The sequence below is a fragment of the Muntiacus reevesi genome, chromosome 9 (assembly GCF_963930625.1).
Source record: "Muntiacus reevesi chromosome 9, mMunRee1.1, whole genome shotgun sequence".
Lineage (NCBI taxonomy): Eukaryota > Metazoa > Chordata > Mammalia > Artiodactyla > Cervidae > Muntiacus > Muntiacus reevesi.
This window is the reverse complement of record NC_089257.1, coordinates 15,755,106-15,781,475: the sequence shown is the minus strand read 5'-3', so window position 1 is coordinate 15,781,475 and position 26,370 is coordinate 15,755,106. Positions and strand designations below refer to the sequence as shown.

At 46.1% G+C, this 26,370-nt stretch overlaps 1 protein-coding gene across 7 annotated transcripts in view; it reads left to right on the top strand.

Moving 5' to 3' along the window:
* The window catches only part of ATG13 (autophagy related 13), a 47,447-nt gene extending 21,729 nt beyond the window's left edge, over window positions 1-25,718 (top strand). For 3 of the 7 annotated variants that reach the window (XM_065944037.1, XM_065944036.1, XM_065944038.1), the window contains 17 exons: window positions 3,154-3,235; window positions 4,214-4,294; window positions 4,680-4,799; window positions 6,757-6,803; window positions 8,263-8,403; window positions 11,296-11,336; window positions 11,763-11,859; window positions 12,199-12,297; window positions 13,115-13,208; window positions 16,347-16,445; window positions 17,207-17,317; window positions 17,728-17,864; window positions 20,038-20,152; window positions 20,701-20,778; window positions 20,944-21,060; window positions 21,606-21,734; window positions 23,466-25,718. In XM_065944037.1, the coding sequence (XP_065800109.1) occupies window positions 3,167-3,235; window positions 4,214-4,294; window positions 4,680-4,799; window positions 6,757-6,803; window positions 8,263-8,403; window positions 11,296-11,336; window positions 11,763-11,859; window positions 12,199-12,297; window positions 13,115-13,208; window positions 16,347-16,445; window positions 17,207-17,317; window positions 17,728-17,864; window positions 20,038-20,152; window positions 20,701-20,778; window positions 20,944-21,060; window positions 21,606-21,734; window positions 23,466-23,543 (1,653 nt within the window). In that variant the 5' untranslated portion in view covers window positions 3,154-3,166 and the 3' untranslated portion in view covers window positions 23,544-25,718. The remainder of the gene's footprint in view (window positions 1-3,153; window positions 3,236-4,213; window positions 4,295-4,679; window positions 4,800-6,756; window positions 6,804-8,262; window positions 8,404-11,295; window positions 11,337-11,762; window positions 11,860-12,198; window positions 12,298-13,114; window positions 13,209-16,346; window positions 16,446-17,206; window positions 17,318-17,727; window positions 17,865-20,037; window positions 20,153-20,700; window positions 20,779-20,943; window positions 21,061-21,605; window positions 21,735-23,465) is intronic. The other 4 variants (XM_065944039.1, XM_065944040.1, XM_065944042.1 and 1 more) reach the window with 4 other exon arrangements.
* The last annotated feature ends 652 nt before the right edge of the window (window positions 25,719-26,370 follow it).

Here is a 26,370-nt window from a genome sequence, read left to right as displayed (position 1 = left end):
CAGGTGAATGGATAAGGAAGTTGTGGTACATATACACCATGGAATATTACTCAGCCATTAAAAATAATTTATTTGAATCAGTTCTAATGAGATGGATGAAACTGGAGCCCATTATACAGAGTGAACTAAGCCAGAAAGATAAAGAACATTACAGCATACTAACACATATATATGGAATTTAGAAGGATGGTAAGATAACCCTATATGCAAAACAGAAAAAGAGACACAGAAGTACAGAACAGACTTTTGAACTCTGTGGGAGAAGGTGAGGGTGGGATGTTTTGAAAGAACAGCATGTATATTATCTATGGTGAAACAGATCACCAGCCCAGGTGGGATGCATGAGACAAGTGCTCGGGCCTGGTGCACTGGGAGGACCCAGAGGAGTCGGGTGGAGAGGGAGGTGGGAGGGGGGATCGGGATGGGGAATACGTGTAACTCTATGGCTGATTCATGTCAATGTATGACAAAACCCACTGAAATGTTGTGAAATAATTAGCCTCCAACTAATAAAAAAAAAATAAAAAGGCATTTAATTGAATCATCAGTCATTCAGTGCAGATTAAATGAGATACCACCACACTCCTACCAGGATGGCTAAAATGAAAGAACCAGCAGCTCCAAGTGGTGATGTGGCTGTGGATCCGCAGGAGCCCCGGTGTGTTTGTGGTGGTGATGTAAACTGGTACAGACCCTGGAAAACCATTTGGCAGTAATTGTCAAAGCTAAACACAGGCAGACCTTGGATGTATTGTGGGTTGGTTCCGGATCACTGTGATAAAGTGAATTATATGAAATTTTTTGGTTTCCCTGTGCATATAAAAGTTGTGTTTAAACTATAAACTATTAAGAGTAAAATAGCATTATGTTTTTAAAACACAACATGCAGGAACTTCCCTGGCAGCCCAGTGATCCCAGTGCAGGGGCACGGGTTAATCCCTGATTGGGGAACTAAGATCCCACATGCCCCACAGTATAGCCTTAGAAAAACAACAACAACAAATGTACAAAACTTCATTTAAGAATACTTTAGGGCTTCCCTGGTGTCTCACTTGTAAAGAATATACCTGCAAGTGCGGGAGACATGTGTTCAATCCCTGATCTGGGAAGATCCCACAGGCTGCAGAGCAACTAAGCCCATGCACTACAGCTGTTGAGCCTGTGCCCTAGAGCCCGGGAGCTGCAACTCCTGAGCCCACATGCTGCAGCTACTGAAGCCTGCACGCCCCATAGCCTGTCCTCCACAACGAGAGCAGCCCTCACACCACAACTGGAGGGTAGCCCCCACTTTGCTGCAACTAGAGGAAAGCCCACACGGCAACAAAGACCCAGCACAGCCAAAAAAAAAAAAAAAAAGAGTATTGCTAAAAAATGCTAACCATCACCTGAGCCTCCAGTGAATTGTAATCTTTTTGGTGGGGAAGGTTTGAAATATTTCAAGAATTACTAAAATACGACACCCAAGACACAAAATTGCGCTGATAGACTCGTTCAACACAAGGTTGACACAAACCTTCAATTTGTTTAAAAAAGGGGGAAGCAGTATCTGTGAAGCACAGTAAAGTGAGGTGCAATTAAACAAGGTATTCCTGCTGACCCAAAATCAGCGCTCTTGGCTTTACATCTGATACCAGTGAGGGTTTTTATTCACCAAAAATCTCATGTAAGAGTATAATAGCTGAAAGCAGGAAACAACCCAAATGCTCATCAACAGTAGAATTTATAGATTGTGGTATATTCATAAAATGGAATGCTACATAGCAATGAAAAAGAATCAACTGATACATGCAGCATTCTAAATGAATCTTACTGAATATAGGAAGCTACATAACAGGAGAGTTCATACTATTTGATTCCATTTATTTATGAGAAATTCAAAACAGACAAAGCTAATCTATGGTGATAGAGTTTAGAATAATGGTTACTTCTCTGTGGGTTTATTGACCAAGGGGACACAATGGAGCCTCTGGCTTATAGGAAATGTTCTATAACTCCTATCTGGGTTGTCATTGTATGAGTGTTTACATATAAAATAATTATTGAGCTGTACACTAAAGATTTGTACATTTAACCGCGTGTAAGTTCACACCTCAATAAAGAATAGTGTTGTTTTAACTTGTACTTATGATTTCCTGCTTCAACTCTATCCTTTTCTTAAAACTAGCTTTCCCTCTCACTTTCTTTTTTGTTAACTGAAACCCACTTAAACTTCTTGCACTCAGTCCTTGAATCCTGTCAGCTCTTCCTTTAAAACACCTCCCATCCATATCTCCAAATCATGTCTCTATTGGACTTTTAGCCCTGACCACAAGCCTGAATTATTGCCAAGGGCCTAATTGATTTCCTTGCTTTGCGTACTCAGAACTATTCTGCAGTGTGCCTACAGTGCTCTCTTTCTAAAGCACCGTCTGGACTGTGCTGCTTCCTCTTCTCAAAAGCCTTGAGGGCGCTCCCCTTTCTGGCGTCAGTCTCTAGCACTGGATTTGAGACGCTCGTGCTCTGGCCCAAACCAGCCATACCCAATCGCTGGAAAATTGGAGTACTTAAGAGTTCCAAGCCCATTTTTCTCCTGTGGCTTATATGCCTTTGTTCATGCTCTTCTCTCCCCTAAATGCTTTCTTCTTACCAGCCTCTTCTCAACCCTCCCCCACCCTACTCCTGCCCAAAGTTAAATTGATTTAGTGGTCTTTTGAAGGAATGTTGGGCTTCCCAGGTGGCGCTAGTGATAAGGAACCTGCCTGCCAATGCAGGAGACCTAAGAGACACAGGTTTGATCCCTGGATTGGTTGAAGGGATGTTAATTTATTTTATGTTTTAATAAAGTTTTCACCTCATTAAAACTTAGTCTTCCATATGCTGGGTAATAAAACTTTTTTAATGAATAAGTTTAAAAGCTCAAAGTTTCATATGCAGGTAAAATGGCTTGTCTCATCTTTTTTCTGGGTCTGTAGATTTAGAGTTTATTTTCCTCAAAAGATAGTATCTTCTGTTTTTCATGTTGGTGTCTTTAGTCGAGGGGAGGGGAGGTTTTACCTCCTACAAGACTATTCATACAGCTAGTAGACAGTGACATCTCTGTATGCTTTGTTGTAGCAATCCCTTTTAAAACACAGTCACGTTATTCAACACTTTTTTTTTTTTTTTCTGTTTTAGATTCCTATAGGCAATGGAAACTGATCTTAATTCCCAGGACAGAAAGGACCTGGACAAGTTCATTAAGTTTTTTGCCCTCAAGGTAATATATCCGTTCTCTTGAGCCTAGAACTGTTAGAAATAACTTTCATGCCTCTCCCTTTTTGGAAATACAGCATAACAGCTTGCAGCTTGCCCATTTTAAGGGATACTTCTGTCTGTTGTAAACCAAACTGTGAAATTTGGGGGCGGTACTGGGGGTGTAACTAAAAAGCTTCCAATTTTCCGAAGCTACTTGTTAAAAAAAAAATAACATTTTTTTTTTGCAAGCCTGTTTGCAGAAATGTCATACTTGTTATGCCAGGTTATTGGCACAGTATGTTCCCTTGGGGTGAGAACAAAGACGGGACTAGAATGGACAACAACAGTTCAGGCATCTTTCCCTAAGCATCAACTAACTACCTCTGAAGTGTCTCACTTTTCACTTATTGTCCCCTTCTGTGTAAATGAAAAATTAAAACTTGGATTTTGAGTGCTTTAGAAGGCATATTTTCCTAAATCTAAAAATCATTTCCACCTCTATCTCTCCTTCCTCTCAACCATTGCTATGTAAGAACAAGCCATGCAGTAGATTCTGGTTGTAAAATTAGCCGGAAGACTTTTGCCATATGGGCCAAGTCATATGAATAATTGTGGCTTCCTTGGTTTAAATCTACTATGATTACATAAGTGTATGGCAGTGAATATTTAAACCTACAATTGGACTTGTTTCTTTATGAAAGTCAGAGCCGCCATGTGCAGCTCTCCTTCTGCCATGTGAGTGTATTATAGATTACAAGCCTCAAACTGTGGTTTCTCTTAATTGGTTGACACTAGGTCCTCAGGAATATTTACAGTATTATTTTTGTGCCATGTTTTTTCTGTTCTTGATGGTTTTAAATCTTATCCTTTCCTGAAGTATAGTTATGGTCATTGGCATTTTTTAACCCTGCATTGAGAGGGTGTTAATCCTGATTAGGAGCCAAATCAGTTTGTTGAAACTTTTCATCTTTGATTTTTTTGTTTGTTTCATTTTTTTTAGACTGTCCAAGTGATTGTCCAGGCTCGACTGGGAGAGAAGATTTGTACTCGTTCATCTTCTTCCCCAACGGGTTCAGACTGGGTAAAATTCCTATTCTTTGCTGAGGGATATACTGTGATGTTTGTCACAAGGAATCATGGTGTAGTAATTAATAATAATATTTCTAGTATTACTAAGTCATAACATTAAAATGCCTAATTCTGTTTGATCCATTCTCTTGCAAAGTATGTTCTTCATTGAATGTTAGTCCTGGATGTTTTTTGGTTTTCCTCTGTGATGAGTGAAAACTTATCAACCTGAGTTTTGGGGCCTTGGTACAAAACATCTCTTAAGGAGAAAGGAGAAGTGAATGACTGTCCTTAATCAGTCAAGGGCAAGGCCTATGTTGTTCAGCATTCAGTCTTACTACTTTGATTCCATAATGTTCCTTGCGAGTGTTTAACACAAAGTTCTTCTTGTTTTCTAGTTCAATTTAGCGATCAAAGACATCCCAGAGGTTACACATGAGGCAAAGAAGGCCCTGGCAGGGCAGCTGCCTGCTGTTGGGAGGTCCATGTGTGTGGAGATCTCACTCAAGACTTCCGAGGTAAGGTTATGGCCAGGACAGGGTCTTAACTCAGCACCCGAAGCACTTGACACTCTGGTTCCAACTCAGCCTTGTTCCTGCGCTTTCCCTCTCTGATTGTCTCATGGTTCTCCAAGGAGGTCATGGTTTTTGTACTTATTCTTCCAACCACTTGAAGTAGACTCTTCACTCCCATCTTCATATATCATCTGTAAGTGATGTGTTTCTACTTATCCTTCAACACTCGTATGCTCTAAAGATCTCCCTTTCTAGCCCCTCTCGAGACTTCCCGTGTGCTTTGTTTATATTTGTTTCTTAGAGTATAACTTGCTGGAATGTGATTTTTTTTAATGTGTTTTTCCACCTTTTTCCATGATGCAGATATATTTTTTTGTATGTTTATTAACCTGTTTCCACTACAGGATTGTGAGGCTGCATGGAATAATAAAAGGCTAATGGAGTTTGGAGCTATACAGACCCAAATTCAGAGCCTAGCTGAGCAACTCTGGCCAAATTACTTAGCCCCACCTCTTCCACCACCACACTTCACAGTCTTGTGGGGCTATACTTCTTCATTTAATTCTTATTTGTAAAGTACATAAATAAAATATGGCAGGCAATTATTACATGTTCCTGTTGATACTTTACACTTTTATTCTTGAGGTCAGCAGCTATGCCACATCTTGTTTATCTGTATAGTTCTTCAATTCTTTTTGAAACGAGGCAGGATATAATAAATAATCATCTCTGCACCTATCACAGTGCCTGGGATGGCACATAGTAGGCTCTCAGTTTTTCATTGTATGAATGATGTCAGTACTTATTCTGTGGAAATCTTAGTACTAGGTAAAACAAAACATCCTATTCTCTTTATTGAATTACCAGTGTATACTGTGAATTATTTTCCTTAGTGATCCTTAGGGAGTCCAAAAGGAAGAACTCTCTCCTCTCTCAGGCATCTGTGAAATCAGATTCTAAACTGTTGTCATTGAACTTCCCTGGTGGCTCAGTGCTAATCTGCCTGCCAGTGCAGGAGACACAGGTTCTACCCCTGATTCAGGAAGATCTCACACGCTGCGGAGCAACTGTTGAGTCTGTGCTCTGGATCCTGTGCTCCGCAACAAGAGAAGCACCACAGCGAGAAGCCCAGGCACCTCAACTTCAGACTAGTCCTCGCTTTCTGCAACCAAAGAATTGCCCTCACATAGAGCCTGGCTCTCCTGCATTGCAGGCAGATTCTTTGCTCCTGAGCCACTGGAAAGCCCTGGTAGAGTACTATGCGGCCATTAAAAATAATGTACAAATTTTAATTTTAAGGAGAATTCCATGTTGTACTTATTAATTAAAAAGTGATCAGTTCAGTTCAGTCGCTTAGTCATGTCCAACTCTTTGCAACCCTATGAACTGCAGCACACCAGGCTTCCCTGTCCATCACCAACTCCCCAGAGCTTGCTCAAACTCATGTCCATCGAGTGGGTGATGCCATCCAACCATCTCATCCTCTGTTGTCCCCTTCTCCTCCTGCCTTCATTCTTTCCCAGCATCAGGGTCTTTTCCAAGGAGTCAGTTTTTCACATTAGATGGCCAAAGTATTGGAGTTTCAGCTTCAGCATCAGTCCTTCCAGTGAACATTTAGGACTGATTTCCTTTAGGATGGACTGGTTTGATCTTTCAGTCAAAGGACTGTCATGAGTCTTCTCCAACAGTTCAAAAGCACAAAAAAAGTGATAAAAATAGTATATTCAAACAAAACAAAACAAAAAAAGATAAAGAATAGAACATATGGTATGAGCTTACTTTTATTTAGAAAAATCATTGATTGTATTATAAGTGATGTCTTCTTTTTGCTTATTTATACTTTGTAATATTTTTATAGTGGCTGTATTGTGATTTATAATAAGAAAAAAGATTATCAAAAACAAAACTGAAATATCTTTTAATAATATCTTGACAATACCTTTTATTGTCCCATTTACAGGGAGATTCCATGGAGCTAGAAATCTGGTGTCTGGAAATGAATGAAAAGTAAGTGCTCTAGGAAGCTCAAACTGATGTTCTGTGACAACCAAGTAGGGTGGGATGGGGTGGGACATGGGAGGAAGGTTCAAGAGGGAGGGGACATATGTATACCTATGGTTGACTCATGTTGATGCATGGCAGAAACCAATACAGTATTATAAGGCAGTTATCCTTCAATTAAAAATAAATAAATTTTTAAAATATGTAAGTGCTCTTAGAATCCTTAGTTGTGGTTGCTGAGGATAAAGTGCACGACAGCGCATGAAAAGCAGGGCTTGTATCAGTCATGGAGAGTGTTCTGACCACTTAACAAAGCCGGTAGGTCTTTGCTACAGTTGGCTTCATGGTTGGCTTCCTGCCCAGGCACAGCAATGACCTTCAGAAGGAGTGTCGGTCCAGAGAGACTCAGACAACCCAGGGAGAGGAGCAGAGAGAAGGCTGAAAAAGGATTTGTTGTTTTCCCAGAGTACACATAGTTCTCTGATTCAATCCCTTGAGCTCTTGTAACATGACTACTCTGTTTTGTCTATTTCTGTGTGGCAGACATCCAATGAGATTTCCCCTCACCACTCCTTCAGACATGCTGTGTTGGTCACGGACTGGGAATGCCTGTTATTTTCCCCTCCATTTTCTTTTTTCAGGGCAGATTAGCTGAATTCCTGCTCGAAATTCAAGAAGAATATATAGGAAAATTGAGGAAATAGCGACACATTAAAAAAAAACTTTTTAATAAGTATGAATGGTGTAGGTACTCGTATTATTATTTTTCTTTCTTAAATAAGAAGCAATTGCCAGGTTATAGTCCAAAATTTTTGTACCAAGCACTTCTCCAGATTTCCTATTAGATGTATGGTAGTAGACTGATGTAAGATAGTACACTGAAATTATGTTTGTACTTTCAGTAATACAACTGCAATGTTGAATTAACTGTTTTTAAGTGTTCTGCTTTATTTTTAGAAAGATAACTGCTTCACAGCTAGAAAAAAATATATTGGAGACCTTTTGTTGCCCACCTGACTTTGGTGCATGGGAAAGTAAAACTTTGGTTAACATCAACAATTTGTTGATAAACTGACAGAGCACTCTAATTACAAATTTAGTTCAGAAGATGTTTTAATTATAAATTTAATCTTATACAGTTCCAGCATTTAATTAGCAACTATCTCTTTTGACTGTAATACTCTGTACAATGTTATTTAGGCTGCAAATCAGGTTATATTCTATCAGAATTTATAAATAATGCCAACAGATTTTTTTAAGACTTTTTAAAATTGAAGTATTAAGGTGATTTTTAATGTCGTATTAGTTTCTAGTGTACAGTAAGGTTGTTCAGTTATGTATCCTAATGCTGACAAATAATGTCAGTCACTCCATGGAACATAGCTAATGTCTCTATCCGTTGCGTCTTTGTTCTTTGTTTTGTGTTAGCCAAGTAGGAGAGCGCTGATGTGTCTTTGCTCCTCAGGTGCGATAAAGAAATCAAAGTCTCCTATGCCGTGTACAACCGATTGTCCTTGCTGCTGAAGTCTCTGCTCGCCATAACTAGGGTGACTCCAGCGTACCGACTCTCCAGGAAGCAAGGCCATGAATATGTCATCTTATACAGGTAAACAGCTCACCTCCATGATTCACACTTTGGACTCAACAATTTGCACGTTGTCTGACCAGCATTCAGGTATTCCATAATTAATTTTTGGACAGATGTTTGGATGGTTGATGCTATACCTTTACTGTGATTGCCTATCTATTCTCCTTTAGGAACCTCAGCTTTTTCCAAAGCAACCAAGTTCTTTATCCTTTTGTTTATACACAGTCTTGATTGCTGTGGAAAGGATTTTTAAATCCTCAGTCAGTTTGGTCGCTCAGTTGTGTCCAACTCTTAGCAACCCCATGGACTGCGGCACACCAGGCTTCCTTGTCCATCACCAACTCCTGGAGCTTACTCAAACTCATGTGTATCAAGTCGGTGATGCCATCCACCCATCTCATACTCTGTCGTCCCCTTTTCCTTCCGCCTTCAATCTTTCCCAGCATCAGGGTCTTTTCTAGTGAGTCAGTTCTTTGCATCAGGTGACCAAAGTATTAAGTTTCAAATTCAGTATCAGTCCTTCCAATGAATATTCAGGACTGATTTCCTTTAGGATGGACTGGGTGGATCTCTTTGCAGTCCGAAGGACTCTCAAGAGTCTTCTCCAACACCACAGTTCAAAAGCATCAATTCTCTAGCGCTCAGCTTTCTTTATAGTCCAACTTTCACATCCATACATGACTACTGGAAAAACCATAACTTTGACTAGACGGACCTTTGTTGGCAAAGTAATGTCTCTGCTTTTTAATATGCTGTCTAGGTTGGTCATAGTTTTTCTTCCAAGGAGCAAGAGTCTTTTAATTTCATGGCTGCAGTCACCATCTATAGTGATTTTGGAGCTCAAAAAAAGAAAGTCTCTCACTCTTTCCCCACCTATTTGCCATGAAGTGATGGCATCACCAAGTTGGATGTGAGTTTGCGGAAGCTCCGGGAGTTGGTGGTGGACAGGGAAGCCTGCCGTGTTGCAGTCCATGGGGTCACAAAGAGTTGGACACGACTGAGCGACTGAACTGATACAGGCTGTTGACTGGACCAGAGTGGTGGTGAAGAGGATATGTAGCCAAGTGTGAGAGCAGAGCCTAGAAAGTCAGGGTTCCCAAATCGGCTGGGACTCTGTTTCATGTTAATGAGGAGCATGGGTATTGGCCTTTGGCTTACATGCAAAGAGCTGATTTTGTAAAGAATTGGTATAACAGGATGGAAGGACCACGGATTAGAGAATTAACTAGTTCTGTTGAAGTCATCTAGCAACCCTACATGTGTTTACTTTTCAAGGCCTTTTTTTTCTTTCGGCCAAGTTGTAGAACTTGCAGGATCTTAGTTCTCCCCAGCAAGGGATTGAACCTGGGCCCCTGACAGTGGAAGCAGAGAGTCCTAACCACTGGACCACCAGGGAATTCTTCCCCCATCTGCTTGTTTTTATAAATAAAATTATTTTACAACATAGCCACCCCATTCATTTACTTATTATCAGTGGCTATTTTTGTAGTATGAGAGCAGAGCTGAGTAGATGCCCTAGACTATATGTCCCACAAGTCTAAAATATTTACTAACTGATCCTTTAGACAAAAGTTGGCTAACCCCTGTTTTATGGTATCTATCACTTTTGTGCATGTATTTCAGATATGTATATACGTTTCTTTTCTTCCATTCCAGACTGTAATCTGTGAGACCTAGGATTCAGGTTCATCCTAGGGCTTGTCCCTAGTTTATCTTTATCTCATCCCTAACATCTAACCATAGGGCTTTGTAGATTGTCAGAGCTTAGTTTTTATTGAACAAACCCATGTATGTGTATAATTTTCAACAGTATTACTTGAAAAATATAAAAATACATTGTAAGCATTTTATAATTCAGACTTTTTGCTAATATAGACTGACCTTCCCAGGGAGATTCATGGAAAGGTTCTACTGTGTTTAGATTTTTATAGTTTTAGAATAGTCTTGCCTATTTATTCAGTGGTGGAAAAGATAGTCTAATTTCTTAGTCAGTTTACTTTGGAATGATGGAATGACTTTTGATAAGCAGAGTGAGCCCACTTTGAATGAAGATCACACTTCAAGATCTAGTGACTTCTATTCCATATTTGAAAGTTGCTAGGAAAGTGGACCTTAACAGTTCTCATCACAAGAAAAAAAAAATTCTGTTACTGTGAATGATGACGGATGTTAACCAGACTTAGTGTGGTGATTGTTTTGCAATGTGTACAAATATTGAATCATTATATATCCTTGAAACTAATACAATGTTGTGTGTCAATTATAGGTCAATTCTAAAAAAAAAGTCTTATATCTTCTAATAGAAGTTCTATCTTCTAATAGATATATTATATCTTATATCTTCTAATAGAACTATCTGCCAATTTTGTTTGTATATTCTCTATTTCCCAGTAGGTATACTTTACAAAGGGCTCCCAGGTGGTGCTAGTAGTAAAAAACTCACCTGCCAATGCAGGAGACATAAGAGATGCGGGTTCAATCCCTGGGTCAGGAAGATCCCTTGGAAAAGGGCATGGCAACCCACTCCAGCATTCTTGCCTGGAGAATCCCATGGACAGAGGAGCCTGGCAGGCTATAGTCCATGGAGTCACAAAGAGTTGGACACAGCTGAAGCAACTTAGCATGCATGCATGCATATATAACTTTACAAATATGCTGCAGAAGCAGGAATAAGAAACTTAAACTGCAAGTCACACTTAATTTTTATTTTTCTAATTTTTTAACCAGTCTCTCCATAACTGTCCTCATGCCCACAGCTTAATCAAGTAGTAGCAATACTGCTCCATTCGGAGAGATGTTCATGCAGATAAGAAAAGAAGGGTTGGTTTTGTTGGTTCTGTTTCTAGGTGTTTAGTGTGCAGGCCCTTAGAATAAAGAATCAAGTAACATATTTTTCTGTCTTCCCTACAGGATATATTTTGGGGACGTCCAGCTGACTGGCTTAGGGGAAGGTATGTGTCAAGGTTAAAAGCATTTGTAGTGTTGCTGAGTGTTCTCCTGACCTCAGAGACGTGCTTGGATGCTGCCTGTGATAATACATAGCTTGTGATTTTAGTGTGTGTGATACAAGTACGGAGAGGACAGATAAGTAAGGAGAGGACAGATAAGTAAGGAGAAGATAAGTAAGGAGAGGACAGATAAGGAGAAGACAGGTAGGAGGTCTGGAGAGCCACCAGCGAATGACTGAATAATTTTCCCAAAAGTTCTAGGAACTCAGAGTTCTTTGTTATCCTTCATACGATTGTCTGCTGCATTCAAGGTAGCTCAGTGGGTCATGCCAAAGGTTGTACAAGTGGCTGAATGGTTCAGGGAAAGACGTACTGATGGTAGTGTCAGCACTGTCTGGAAAAAAGCTAATTATTTATCTCTTTTCCTAGGTTTCCAGACAGTTCGTGTTGGGACAGTGGGTACCCCCGTGGGCACCATCACTCTTTCCTGTGCTTACAGAATTAACTTGGCATTCATGTCCACCAGGTGAGGAAAGAACCTTGGAATCCAACAGAACTCTTTCAAAAAAAAAAGGAACTCTTCCAAAGATATTAAAGTTGTTTTTCTTCCAACCTCTCCTCCTCCTCCCCTCAGCTAGGCCTAGAGTTCAGCGTTGCCATTGCTGAACTGAGAGAACCCAGTTTCCAGATTGGAGAAGCTGAGTGTCACAGAGCCAACATAGAAGTGATGGTTTATTTTCAGGGATGCAGGAGTTGAGGTTCTGTGGTTCCTTCCGATAGATAAGAGGCAAAGGGATCTCTGAGGGCTTCAGGGGGCGTGACAAGGCATTCTAACAAATGGGGCAATCTGCTTACTGCATTACAGGCACTTTGAGAGGACCCCACCTATCATGGGCATTATTATTGATCACTTTGTGGACCGTCCCTATCCCAGCTCCTCGCCCATGCACCCTTGCAATTACAGGTGAGGAATGTGGAAAACTCTTTTCCAGACTGGCTAGCGGAAACATCCATCTCGCCCAGGCCCGTAGAGCACCTTTATCCACACTCACCGAAAGACAGGGCACACGGATGGAGACCCCACGGGGAGGGAAGTGGAGTGGCTGGCTGTGTCCTTGCTGCTGCCTGTCAGGTACCCCAGGACTAAAGGTAGACCACGTCTCAGAAAATCCGTGGATATTTTGACCTAGACAGTACTGATTGACTTTTGGTTTGATTTTACTTAGAAACTCTGAGAGTGGCAGTAATGTGGAGAATGTCCTTTGCAAATTAGGTGGTTTTCAGGTCACCATTGGCACAATTCAGTTTTATTCCTCAGAATCAAACATCTCCAGGCCTAGATCCCAGAAAACAGAATTGTTGAGAGATTGGAATAGGTCTGTACCTATTCCAATGCCACCTATTCCAAAGATGCTACCTTTCTGTGACAGACTCATGAAGTTGGATTGGTTTTTGTCTTTGGAGTCTAGATTTTTATTTCACTGCATTCTCTGTTGCTGATGGTTCTTTGACCCTATACTGGCCAGGCTTAAAAAAAAATGCTGTCAAATGATATATCAGATGCAGTGTTTGGAGTAAAAAAAAAAAGCCATTGTCAACCTCTAGATGCTGCTTTCTGAACATGTTTGAAATTATCAAGGACTCAATACACCTCGCTTGACATTAGGAACTGCTAGAAAGAATTCTTCTCACAACTTGCATCCCTATCTCCGCTCTCTTTGGGTCCTCGCTGAAGCTGACTGCCACCAGTCAGGTCATGATTTCTTTCCCCCTCACTGCAGAACTGCCGGTGAGGACACTGGAGTAGCATATCCTTCTGTGGAAGATTCTCAAGAAGTGTGCACCACCTCCTTTTCCACCTCGCCTCCCTCCCAGGTAGGGGGAACAGGTTCTGGCGTGGCGATTGTTATTGGGTACATAGATGGGCCTTATGAAATGAAAATTTCATGTGAAAATTTAGATAACAGTCTCTTCTGGTGGTGGTGGTGGTGGTGATTATTTCAAGGGGTTATTTTGAGGAGTAAAGGAGAACCTTCTTACCCAGCAGATAATACTGTAGTATTTCTAGTCTGTAATCTTAACATGCAAGATTCCATGTAACTTTTACCTCCCTGGCGACATCTTAAAATTCCCTAGAAAATCAGTCACAGAAAGCCCCTACAAAATCAGAATTGTGTTCTGGTACCAGAGAGGCACTGAAACCTACACTTGTTCGGACTAGTAGCTACTTCTTCTTCTTCTTCTTTTTCTTTTTTTTTGCCGAACCCAGTGGTACGTGAGATCTGGGATCTTCATTCCCTGACTAGGGATCGAACCCGTGCCCCCATGATGAAAGCATGGAGTCTTAACCACCGGACAACCAGGGAAGTCCCAGTAGCTGCTGCTTCTTTGAAGTGGTTCCTAAATATGGTTCCTGATAATGGAAGGAGCAAAAAAGGAGCCAGTGATCATTTAGCATAAAATGCCATTAAGACCCCAGCTATGTAGTTTTCCTTAATAGTTACGTAGATATCTGCTTGTCTGCATTCCCTCTCTGAACATGATTAACCATTAACTTTTCCACTAGGATCCATCTTCAGTGTCACAGCCAGTTTCAGTAAAACACAGGCTCCAAGCAATATGAACACTTTCCCCAAAGAAGTGTTGTATGATATACATGTGGTTCTTAGACTGCTTCAGATAAGGAGTCATTTTTTTCCAGCTTACTGAATTTTAGGGCACGTTTCTTCTCTTCCACCCCAAATTGTTCATCGTCTACCTGTTGCCTGCGCATCATCTCTATTTTTTCCCTCCTCTTTTCTTTCATATTAGATGGTTCCCTAGGTGAATTCTACTTTCCTTTAAATTAGACCCATGCATGTGTGCATGCTAAGTCACTTCAGTTGTGTCCAACTCTGTTTCTGTGTGACCCTATGGACTATAACCTGCTAGGCTCCTTTGTCCATGGGATTCTCCAGGCAAGAATACTGGAGCCCTTCTCACTTGATCTTAGCCAAAAGACCGAGAAGCGATTACTGGAGCCCTTCTCTAGGGAATCTTCCCAACCCAGGGATCAAACCCACGTCTCTTACATTTCCTGCATTGGCAGGTGGGTTCTTTACCACTAGTGCCGCCTGGGAAGCCTAAATTAGCCCCCAATTATCCTTTTTCACCATCTTACTTGGGGGAGTGGGACCCAACAAATTAATTAGCTATGCATACATATTTATCCTCTATATTTTCTTCATTAAGAAAAAAATTTAATTTATTCCATCCTATGCTTTTAAATACTAAATTAAAATCATGGTTCTAATTTGTTTTAAAAGCAGGGGTTAAGCACAAAAGCTAACGTATGTATGAAGGACTTTACAGAAATCCGTGGATCACTGCTATTTCTAATGTGACAATTTAAAGTTTAAGAGATTCTTGTGAAATTGTTTCAGTTTGGTTTGGGGGTGTAGGAATTGTTATTCTTCCCCCCTCCCCATTTATATATATAGGCATACATTTTGCTGTTGCTCTGGAAGAGGGTGGCTTCTGGTATGCTTGCTGACAGGGAGCAATACTGACCCAAAAAAGGAGGAAAGCTCACTTTCTTACTAGTGCACATTCATGAGTTGATGGTTTTTTAAATCATCAAAATATGCATATGTCATTTAATGCTCATTTAACAACTGATAAACTCATAAACAATATGTAAACTTGGGCGATGTTAGGGATGGTGAGCTGGGGGCTTTAACACATCAGTTTTTCTTTTTCTCTGGTACAGTGGAAATTCAGCCTGATCCCAAAGGTAAATGGAAGTTCAGTCGTTTCTGTAGCTGAGCTTTGCAGAAGGGTTCATTAACCTGTGTAAGGAGAGCCTGTATGTTTCGTGTTATCAGTTGCCTATTGTGTCTTGTTACGGTTTAAAAGTAGATCCCGTCAAGATTCCATCAGAGAGAGCACCCAGTGGGTGAGCCTTGGCACTGCTCCCTGAGAACCTGTAGTCAAGACTATAGTTTGGTGCAGACACACTCATTTTGAAGCTTGATGGTAGAACAGAGAGAGAAAAATCATTTACCACCTGGTCTCTTCATTCCTGTAAATACTGAAACAGTTTCTTCTTTGGTTTAATCTAGGGAATCGCATAATAGTTCAACAATTTGTTTGAGCTCTTGCTGTGATCCAGTAAATACCTGTGAATGGGCTGGTTTGGTTTTGTTTTTCTAGTAAAGTAAGGATCATTTTATCATTTGGCCACAGAGCTGAGTTAAGAAATAGTTGTGACTCAGAACCTATACGGTTATCTTGAGGCCCTACCTCCAATTCTAGGCATTAATTAATTAGGTAATTGGCAAGACTTAAAGATGGAACAGCAAGACCCAAAACAATCATCTTGCCTATAATTAGCTTTGAAATCCTGAGTTTTGAAAATACCCCAGCCTTTACCCCATTCAGTTCTTCTACACCCTCAGGGACTGTGAGGGTGTGCTCACACACACCCTGATGCCTACACCTGCACACCGCCTCATCTTCCCTGAGCTGATGCAGGAAAGTTCGCCGCTGGGTTACCTGAGCATTTTAAAAGTGCAGCCATCAAACATCAACTGTTTAAACCTGAGCCTGTAGATTCTGAGTCCCCAGGAAAAGGCTTTCAGTCTAATATCTTAGTCTTAGCATCCTCATTCCTGTTTAGCATACCCTGTGTCCGTTCTCAGGACCCTCCTATTGGAAGTTTTCTAAAAGAGACCCTCTTTTGACTAAAGGCAGGCTAATGCTTGATTCAGGTTTCACTAAGTCATAGCCACTCAACTCCACTTTGCTTTCCACCTGCCCGTCAGGGAGAACACCAGGGATAAACTCTCTTCTTCATACCTTTCCAAGAGGTCCTCTTCAGAAGGCAGTCATACGGCTTTCTCCCTGCTTCCCTCCTGACTTCACTGTACATTTCAGCCTCTATTGCTACTGCCCTTTGCAGAGTTTTTTCACGTCTTTCTCAAGCCCTTTTCTTTTCTCTTCTCTGTCCTCCTGTCTGTGTGTATCTGTGCCCAGTGTGTGTTTACTGTCACAAAGGCACTTTTTCAGACCCCTACTCCTGTGGTGACGGACACTCTGAGGGTCCCCACGGCAGGACTGGCCTTTTCCCATCAAGTGAGTCCATACTGGGAAGAAGGGGATATTATCAGATGGTTTCTTTTTATTTGAAAACTATAAATAAAGCACAGGGTATAGTTATTTAAATATCCCCAAGTGTTCTGTGGGTTATTCTGAGGTGCGGTAGTTGATTTTTAACAGGATGCAGCCATTGCACAGCAGCCCAAAATAGGATTCATCATTCACCCCTCCTCCTACCATTGATGTGAAAAGTACATGGAGTTGTTTAGATCTTTTTTTTTCCCCAGATAAACCTTCCAAGAGTGGTTTTCTTTCTTTTTCACTATAAATAGGAACCCTCCCAAAACCAATGGTAATGGAGGGTGTGATTAAAGAAGATGCCTTGTGTTTCAAAGGGACCTCAAGGTCAAAGAAGAGACTAGAATGACCTGGGAAAACTGATGGTCTGCCTCCCAGTTCTGCCCAGACGGTACTCCACAGATCTGCTGGGCTGGAAACTGAACCAGTTAGCTGAACCCCTGGGAGAAGGGGGAGCAGGCAACTCATCTGAGGCCTTTGGAAGGCACAGAGCTGAGACTGTCAGTCCCACCGCAGATCAGTCTGTTTTCTTACTTAGAGAGTAGTGGCCTGGTCTGTCTTTAACCCTCACATCAGGCCCTCCCCTGCAATGCACACACTGAGACTGCGGGCTGGGATCCATTCCTTACTCTCCTGACCTGGATCATTGGTCATACTCTAGGAGTGCCTGTTTTTCCCTCCTCCTTTCCTCTGCCCCTCTTTGTTTTTCTCTTGCTTAGCTCTCCAGCTCTCGCCTTTCCTATCAGCCTGCTGCCCTGGGCGTTGGATCTGCTGACCTGGCTTATCCAGTAGTGTTTGCTGCTGGCTTAAATGCCACACACCCTCACCAGGTATCTTTAAAGATGGGGAGGACACTAGGGGTTCCTGTGCTGCCTCCCCTGCCCAGACACACTCGAGGGGCCTCTTGAGACACCAATGTTCTAAGTGTTCCGAACCAAAGCTCTTCTGTAACTTCGGAGGACTAAGATGATTCTGAGAGGCTGCCTCTTACACTTCAGAAAAGAAGAGCTTCCCGAGTTTTTTCCCCCCCTCTCTTTCCCTCTGTAGTCACTTCCGTGCATGTGTTCCATTAACTGAGCGAGTCCCAGAAAGGATCAAGATTTCCAGGGTTTCCTGCCCACTTGGTGGGAGCACTGGTGATGGGAAAGCTGGAAAGCCGATGCCATCACGCTAGGCAGCAACTCTCCCCTCCTGCCTGACGTTGCCGTGATTCACTGAATTTTTTTGTTTTTCCCCGAAGCTAATGGTCCCCGGGAAGGAAGGTGGGGTACCCCTTGGTCCCAACCAGCCTGCCCACGGTGCTCAGGCTGACCAGGAGAGACTGGCAACCTACACCCCTTCCGATGGGGCCCACTGCGCCGCCACGCCATCCAGCAGGTGAGTTCACGTCTTGGCTCGGCCGGTCTTCAGACCAGCCAGGGGCCTGTCCTCCAACACATCTGCTTATTTGGTATCAGCAAGTAAAGAGTAGCTTTCAGCATTGGCTCAGGCTTGGCATTTGCAGGGAAAATGTGGAATCCTTCAAATGCCCAATAAGAATCTTGCATTGCAGCTGGTGTGTGAGGGGGGCTTGCCCGGGGCACCACTACTGGCTTCTGACAGCAGGCAGCCGGGCTTGGCACGCCTCACCCTGAGGCAGGGAAGGTGTTTTGAGATGTTCTTCTCGTCCCCTGAGGTGGATTCCCTGGGCGTCCTCAGTATTTCCTGAGACCAGAGCAGGGTGGTGCTAACCACACCGTGACGTCAGAGTCATGGTGTATCTGCGGTAGGAGTTAGGATCCATTTTCTTTTTCTACTGTGTTAGTGCCTCCTGGAGATCCTGTAGAAACAACCGTTTTTCCTTACTAGAATACAAAAAGAAATCTTTGTCTTTTCTGATTGCAGAAGTGATACAGTCTGTAGGTCAAATTTTGAAGACATGGATTGGGTGGAAAGTTCTCATAATCCCACCCTGCAGAAATCACCACGTTACCTCCTTTTAAAAGGTGACAGGATCTGAGAAGGGTTAAGTGATTGGCCTAAGAGAGCAGTTAGCTCACAGAATGGCCAGGCACAGGCCTGGCTTCTCGGATTGTGGAGCCCAGACTTCCTCTTTCCATTTCACCCAGAGTTCTGTGGGAAGCTGGGCCTGTCTTGACCTGCACTGCCCTCTCTTAACTGGAAGGCCCCAGAGATAATGACGTCAATTGCCCCATCACATCTTAAATGCACTTTCAGATATTAGAAATTCCTGGGTTTTTTTTCCATTCCCACAGTGGAGTTGGGGGAGGGGGTTTATTTGGAAGGATCTTTCCATGCCATCCATCAGGAAAAATAATTACTTTCATGCCTGGCCCCTCAAATTCCACCTCTTATCCTTCCTCTTATTAGATAATCAAAGGGGGATCCTTTTAGTGTTGTTTTTTGGTTTTTTTGGCCACACCTTGCAGCATGCAGGGTCTTAGATCTCTTACCAGAGGTTGAACCTGTGTGCCCTGCAGTGGGAGCACAGAGTCTTAACCACTGGACAGCCAGGGAAGCCCCATTGTAGTCGTTTTACACTCACATATTCTGAGCCTAGATTCCTGGGGTATGACCTGGAGTAACTGAAGACAGAGGACCCTGTGTAGGGGGTTCCCAAATGCTGGTCGTCCCTGGTGTCTGGAGTCCAGGAGCCACTTGGACGGCATAGTTCTCCCCATCTTGAGCCCCTGCTTTGGGGCTTTTCCGTCCCCGGCTTCTTGCAGGGCTGTGGCTGACAGTCTGAGCTCCTGTTTCTTCTGCTTGGCGTCCCCCACCTTTCGGGACTCAGCATCAGTCTGGAGGGAGGGGGGCAGTTGTTCAGTTGCTTCCGTCGTGTCCAACTCTGTGACCCCCTGGACTGTAGCCCACCAGGCTCTTCTGTCCCTGGAGTTCTCCAGGCAGGAATACTGGACTGGGTAGCTGTTCCCTTCTCCAGGGGATGTTCTTGACCCAGGAATCGAACTCGCACCTCCTGCGTTGGCAGGCGGATTCTTTGTCACTGCACCACCTGGGAGGAGAGGGAGGGGGCAGCCAGATGGATGTGTTGTTGAAAGACCCTGCTGAACAGAGGGAGGACTCGGGGCAAGGAGAGGGGAGAAGACGTGGTGTGGCGCTTCAGATAACAAAACAAAAAAACGAGGAAGGGGAAAATGTAAAATCTTGAGTCTGGCTCTGTAACTAGATTGACATTAAAATTAGTTGTTTATGAGAGCTGCTTGCCTTCATGTATGAGAGCTGGATGCACAGTGACTGATGCTTATCCCTAGTATGACAGGGTAAATTTTATGGAAGCTTTGTGCAATTGTAACACCGAGTTTCATTCACATATGCATATTTTTAGCTCTTCCAGGAAATGCAGTCCTCTGCTCTCAAAAGTGAGGGTTACAGGGGCCCCAGGCAGGCTTTACACTGCCGTTTCCCACACGCCTGGGCTGGTGGGGGCAGCTCCTTCCTGGGCTGTGGCCTCACAAGCTGGTGGGTTTATGGGGCACCCAGGAGGCTCTGCTGTGGTTTGAGAAGGAGAGCCGACATGACCTTTCTTCTCCAGCGAGGACACTGAAACTGTATCAAACAGCAGCGAGGGACGGGCCTCCCCCCACGACGTCTTGGAGACCATCTTTGTCCGGAAAGTGGGGGCTTTTGTCAACAAGCCCATCAACCAGGTGATTTTTCTGCCCCTGCAACCTGTGAGGCTGTGTGAGCCCTAGGGTGAAGTCTTACCTGGGGCCTGTGGAACCACTGAAATCACACGCAGAATGGTGTGGGTGTGGGTGTGAATTTTCTATGGAGAGGACTAATAGCCTGTGACATCACTCCAGAGAAGTTAAGAACCATTGCTCTGTGGTCTCATAGGAGAGGAGACCACGCTATTTAGCACACACTTTGGCTGCACTGCAGTGTCATCGCCTCAGCCTCACTTGAGGCAGGAAGGTCCTCCTCAGCTCTGCCAGTGAGGAACACTTGTTACTGAACTGCTGTGGGTCAGGCTTCCAGAGCTGAACTCCAGGGTCCTGTGGATGCTGTGGGCACGTGGTGGGAAGCAGGGCAGACTGGAGGGGGCTCCAGCAAGACAGGAGCCTGAGGGTGGCATGGTCAGCTGAGGTGTGTGACCCTGCTGGACGCCCCTCCCCCACCCATCTTCTGGCAGCCCCCGAGGAAGCGGACGAGCTGAGGGAAGGGGGAGCACTAATACTTTCTCCCGCGTCTCCAGGTGACTCTGACCAGTTTGGACATACCTTTTGCCATGTTTGCTCCCAAGAACCTGGAGCTGGAGGATGCGGATCCCATGGTGAGTCCGTCGCTGAGTGACGTTTGCAGGGAGTCAGCGCCACAGTGGTCGTCCTTCTGGGTGGGCTGCTCACTGTTCCCCCGCGGACTGTTAGCCACGCCCCTGGCTCATGGTTTACAGCCAGTGCCCAGGACCAGCCCCTGCCTCCTGCTCGTTCTGAAACAGGTGAATCCGCCAGATTCCCCAGAGACTACGTCTCCTCTCCAGGGCAGCCTGCACTCTGACGGCTCCAGCGGGGGCAGCAGCGGCCATACCCAGGACGACTTCGTCATGATCGACTTCGTAAGTTGCCAGCACCTTCGTTGCCAGTTGGTGCTTCAGGGGCAGTAAACCTGGAAGCCTCTGTTGCACTTACATAGGCCTTCGGGGATCAGATGGGCCGGTCCAGGCAGAGGGAAGGCACTGTGGGTGCCGGCTATGCACTTTACGTGGGTGCCCTTACACACCGCTTGGGGAGACATGTGGAAGCCTGTGAGCAGCAAGGCATTTTGTGCTGCGTCTTTGAAATTCACCTCGAAATGGGATTGGATTGTCCAGTGGGACCTGCACAGATCCTATTCATGAATGGATAGTCCTTTGCTAAAGACAGGAATGTGAAGGAAGGGGACAGAGATTTCCCCAGGGTAGAGGGAGGTCATCCCCAGGATGCATTTAGCTGCCCAGAAGAGAAAACTGTAAAGATTCCACAAGGGTCAGCCTGGAGGAGCCCTTTATTTTCTAATCACTGAAAGGAAAGAGGGTTGTTGATAGCTAAGCCCCTCTGATTTTCTGCTGTGGTTTAAGGCAAGCTAAACTTGAGTCGGTCTCTTTTTTTTTTTTTCCCCAAGAAACCAGCTTTTTCTAAAGACGACATTCTTCCGATGGACTTGGGGACCTTCTATCGTGAATTTCAGAACCCCCCTCAGCTGAGCAGCCTCTCCATCGATATCGGGGCCCAGTCCATGGCGGAGGACTTGGTACGGAAACCCCTTGCCCCACCACACCTTGTCCTCTGGCCTCCCTTCCTCCTTCCATGGTCATTCCTGCTCCACAGGCCTGGAGATTTCTTCCAGCTACTCCCCCACGCCCACACCTCCCACCTTGCGGTCACAGGAGAAGACGGTTAAACCCTGCTGTTAAACCATTACCTTCCTGCCTTCACACTTGAGATTTGCATTGCGCCCTGCGGTCATTATCTTGAATTTGCTTGCCCTCATTTCCTCCTTTTCTCTGCACTCCCATCCCAGCAGTTCTCACACTCTCCTATTGTTTGCCTGATGTCCTCCACTCGCTGATGCCACTCAGCCAGCCTTCCTCAGCAGCTCTTGCCATCAGCTGTTCAGCTTGCCAGGCAGGTGCCAGGGATACAGGGCAGAAGCAGCAGAAGGACCGAGTGGTGGTGTTCTTGCCCTTTCATCACTCATCGCCTTGTTCCCGTGTTCAGCCAGATGTCCTGATACTGACTGTAATGACCACATCTCTGTTTAGGTTGTTTTCTATTTCCTGTCCTCAACGGGCAGATGAGTGCCTGGCCCAGCCACAGATCCAGGGTGCCCCATGCCACGAGATGTCAGGGTCCGCCTGCCTGAGGTGGAAATACCACCTCCTATACTGAAATCAGGAGTGGCTTTAGGAATAGGCATCTTGGCTCAGCTGCCCTTGATTTGCCTTAAACAGAAAAGCCTGCTCGGTAATAATAATATAGCAAAAATGTCATTATTAACATTTATTGAAGCTTTCTAGGTGCCAAACATTTTTTAAGTGCTTTCCATGAATCTTCAGTGACCCCAAGAGGTAGGTTTTCTTATTATCCTAGTTTACAGATGAGAAGAATGATGTTGGAAACAAATAACTTGCTGTTGATTATGCTGAGCCAGTAAAACAAATGTTTGACCCCTGAGAGTGGGGCTTCTGATTTTAGGCTTTTAATTGACTCATTTGAAATTTGCTTGGAAGGAGCCAGAGTCCTAAAGCTCTTAAGATGAAGTTGCAGCCGACCCTGGCCATTGCCCCGGCCCCCCGAACCCACCTGGGCAGCCAGCGTGCCTGTGCAGCTTCCAAAATGCTGCGGCGCCAGCTGCCCCGCCTGCAGGGCATCCTCTGTGGAGGGTGGACCCTGCCGATGCGCTGCGCAGTGGAGCCAGACCGCCTGATTAGGGCCAGGTTTTCGTTAGCGGTTGGTGCCTGCGGACAGTTACACTTAACTCCTGTTTCTGTCCCATTTTCATTGTTCTCTCTCAGCGCCCCCCACCCCATCCCCTTCTCAGCTGGTGTAAGGATGCAGACTCCCAGGCCTGGCCACCGACCTGCCGGGTCAGAACCTCCTGAGAGTGTGGCTGGGACAGCCTGGTGTGTGTGCCCCCGCCGGACTCTGCTGCTGGCCCAGCGCGGGCTGTGAAGATAGCGCTCGCTTTCTGAACCTGTGGGGCTCTAAACCCACTTAGTCTAATGGCAGTCTAATCTGTGCCAAAGATATTTCACATTGGATTTCTCCGTGTTGTCCCGCTGTGGGCGTGGCCCTTTTCCGTCTCATCGTGTGTGTGACCAACCTGGTTCTCTAGGCTCTCTGTCCCCCTCCGCAGCCCCCACTGGCCAGTGCCTGCTCAGCTGCTCCACAACCCAGCCCTGCGGAGCTGCCTGCGGCCCCGGCTGACGGCTGGCTTCCCGGCCTACTGAGTAAGCAGCTCTTGTCTCCCCTCCCTGCACAGGACTCACTACCAGAGAAGCTGGCTGCGCACGAGAAGAATGTCCGAGAGTTTGATGCCTTTGTAGAAACCCTGCAGTAAAAGTTGGTGTCCTTGAGTCCCAGCAGCATCCCCTTCTTGTGGTCCCAGGAGACAGAGCGCCTCCCCCTTGTCAGCTGCTCCCACCCCTTGTCCTGCTCCAGGCCTGGCGGCGGGGAGGCTGGTCCCCTCGGGGGACCCGGAAGTCCCTGCTCTGGCACCTCCCGGAGACCGGTGGCAGCAGTGAAGGCTCGCAACGGCATCCGAGAGGACTCCTCATCTGCCCGCCCTCTGCGGGCCTTCTGCTCACGCCACCCGCAGCAGCGGCCTCACAGAGGCCGTCCTCCTGCCTCTCCTGCCAGCCCCCCAGCCTGGGTCTGCCCAGCAGCTGGCCCCTTGCCGGCCTGCCGTGGCCATCCGCCTTCAACATTCCAGCTGGTAGCCCTGAGACTGGAGCGGAGGCAGGAGGAGGAAGGAGACCAGGCTGGGAGGAGGGAGGCAGGACGCTCTCCTCCAGGGTCTTTTCCTCTTAGTTCTGGTATCTTCTTCCGCTCTCTCTCTCTCTCCCGCCTCTGTCCCGGGCCTGTGTTTTCGGCAGTGTGGCGGGCTTCCCGCCCCTGGCGATGAGAACTGTAACGTCAGCTGTGCCCACCCATCCAGGCAGCCCTGGCGGCTGCCTGTGCCCAGCCGTGTGGAAGCAGAGTCCTGCATCTCTAGGAGTTGTCACTGGAGTCACAGCACAGGTTCTCCTTTCTCCTACCCTCTCCTCCTGTTACAGGACACAGTCACTATTTATTACTTTCAGAGAAATCAGATTCTTTATAGAGAGAACATGTTTGAGGTTAGACGTCTTCACTTGGGAAGGTTGGAGGGCACCCGGGGCAGCGCCTCTTCCTCTAGAAGCTCCTCAGACTTGGGGCTGCTGCTCTCAGATCTTCCTTCCCAGACGTAGAAGGTGGGATCCCAGAATGTGGCCGGGGGGGCCACAGAGCCTCCCAGAATTGCTGCATTTGAACTGACAACTGACCACAGACTCTTAGACACGTGCATATTCCTGGGGAGAAGCTTCAATCTCCCTGCTCCTGCAGAGAGACAGAAGCCCTGTCCTGGCAGCCCAGGAAGTCTTGGATTCAAAATGTGATGACTTACCAGGGTCATGCCACTGGTAGTACCCACGGGGTGCTGTGTGTGTCCCCCGCTGTGGCCCTGGGGAAGGCTGGGCAGCCCCCTTCTCCTGTTAACTTGTTCCGGTTTCTCGGGGCGGGGTCATGGGCCTTTTCCCCTTTCCACCTGGGCCTGGCCACCAGCTCTCTTTAATCCCAGGGTCTGTACACTGCCCTGAGCTTTACTAGTTGGATCGATTCCTTGTTGAGAAACCAAAGCTGGGCATTCAGTTGACTTAACCCTTCAGGTGTTATTGAGTCGGCCAAGGGCCCAGCCTCACTCCCTGATCGACTGTTCCTCATCACCTCACCTGTAGCCCCATCTGAGGAAAACTAGGCACGCCTCCCCACTGTGGCCACCTGGGTGTTCGTTGGCAGAAGCTGTTCTGCAACAGAACAGGCGGCCCTCCGTTGCTTGTTAGCGGGTGCAGGGGGCGGTGTCCCACCTGCGAGGCTGATCTCAGGGCTGGGCTCTGCTCTGTCCCCGCCTCCATGGGGCTGAGCCCAGCCTCGTGCACACCTGCTGTTGCCACAAAGGCGCGTTCCTCGTGGCATCCAGCTGGCCCTCCTGGTGTGGGGCTGAGCGCACCTGTGGCCTGCCACGCCAATCCCGGTTTACCCCCCAGGGCCCCAGCACTGAGAGGGATGGAGGCCCCGGTAAGTTATTGATGCCCCCCACTCCCACCTCACCCAGCCTCTCAGCCCTCCTTCCAAGGCCGAGCAGGGGAAGACCTCTGAGCCGCTGTCCTCTTTGACTCTGAATTGTTGGCCTCTGCAGGCAGCAGCCTTTCTTCAGGACCCCTTCAGTGGGAGGCCAGGGAGGCTGAGCCCAGACTTGGAGCCGAGCCTGGGAGGAGCAGAGCAACTGTCAAGGCCGGCCCTTGTCCCTCAGCCCTGTGCAACGGCAGGTATGAGCCCCAGACTGACTTCCACAGCATCCCCCAGACAGGGCTGGGACCAGTCGCATCTCCGGGGGAGAGCCCCTCCGCGCCTCCAGCCGACTCTGTTTGGAAATACTAAGCTATTACTTTAAAATGTATTCAAGAGATTTCCAATAAACTTTTTCTGTACTTTATCGCTTCCTGTCCTGCAAGTTGTCAGAAAACCTAGCCCGCCTCCTCCCGCGTCACACAGCCCCATGTTGCTGACAGGCTCTAGGGAGGGAAGAGAAGTGCCCCGTGAGGCATGCAAGTGTTCAGAGCCTGACCGGCTGCTAGGGGTCCTGGGCTGCTCTGGAAGTCTCGCTCATTCTCTTTTTTTGGTTGCACCGTGGGGCACGAAAGATCTCAGTTCCCCTGCCTGGGGGTTGAATCCATGCCCCCCCCCTGCAGTAGGAGCTGGTTGTCTTAACCACCGGATCACCAGGGAGGTCCCAGGAAGCTCCTCTTAGAGCTTCGTTTTCCTTGTCTGTAATGTTCCCATTTCAGGGGTTGTGTGTGAGCATCGTGAGACACGTGTTCAGTGAGGTGACGGGTGTGACGCAGACATGCGTGTGAAGCAAAGCCCTCGGGACGGCAGGCTGTCATCTTCAGCTCCTGCCGACCTCACCGGCTCCCTGCGGCAAAGCTCCCCACTCACCCCAGGTGCCAGCCTTTGGCTCAGAGGGAAAGACAGCAAAAGACAGCTGGCAGTGCTCTTGTCCTGTTTCCAGAGAGACCAGGCCGGGGGCGGGGGACCCCCCAAACCACCGGGATGTTTGCCGATCTGGTGTGAGGGGTCATGGCTGA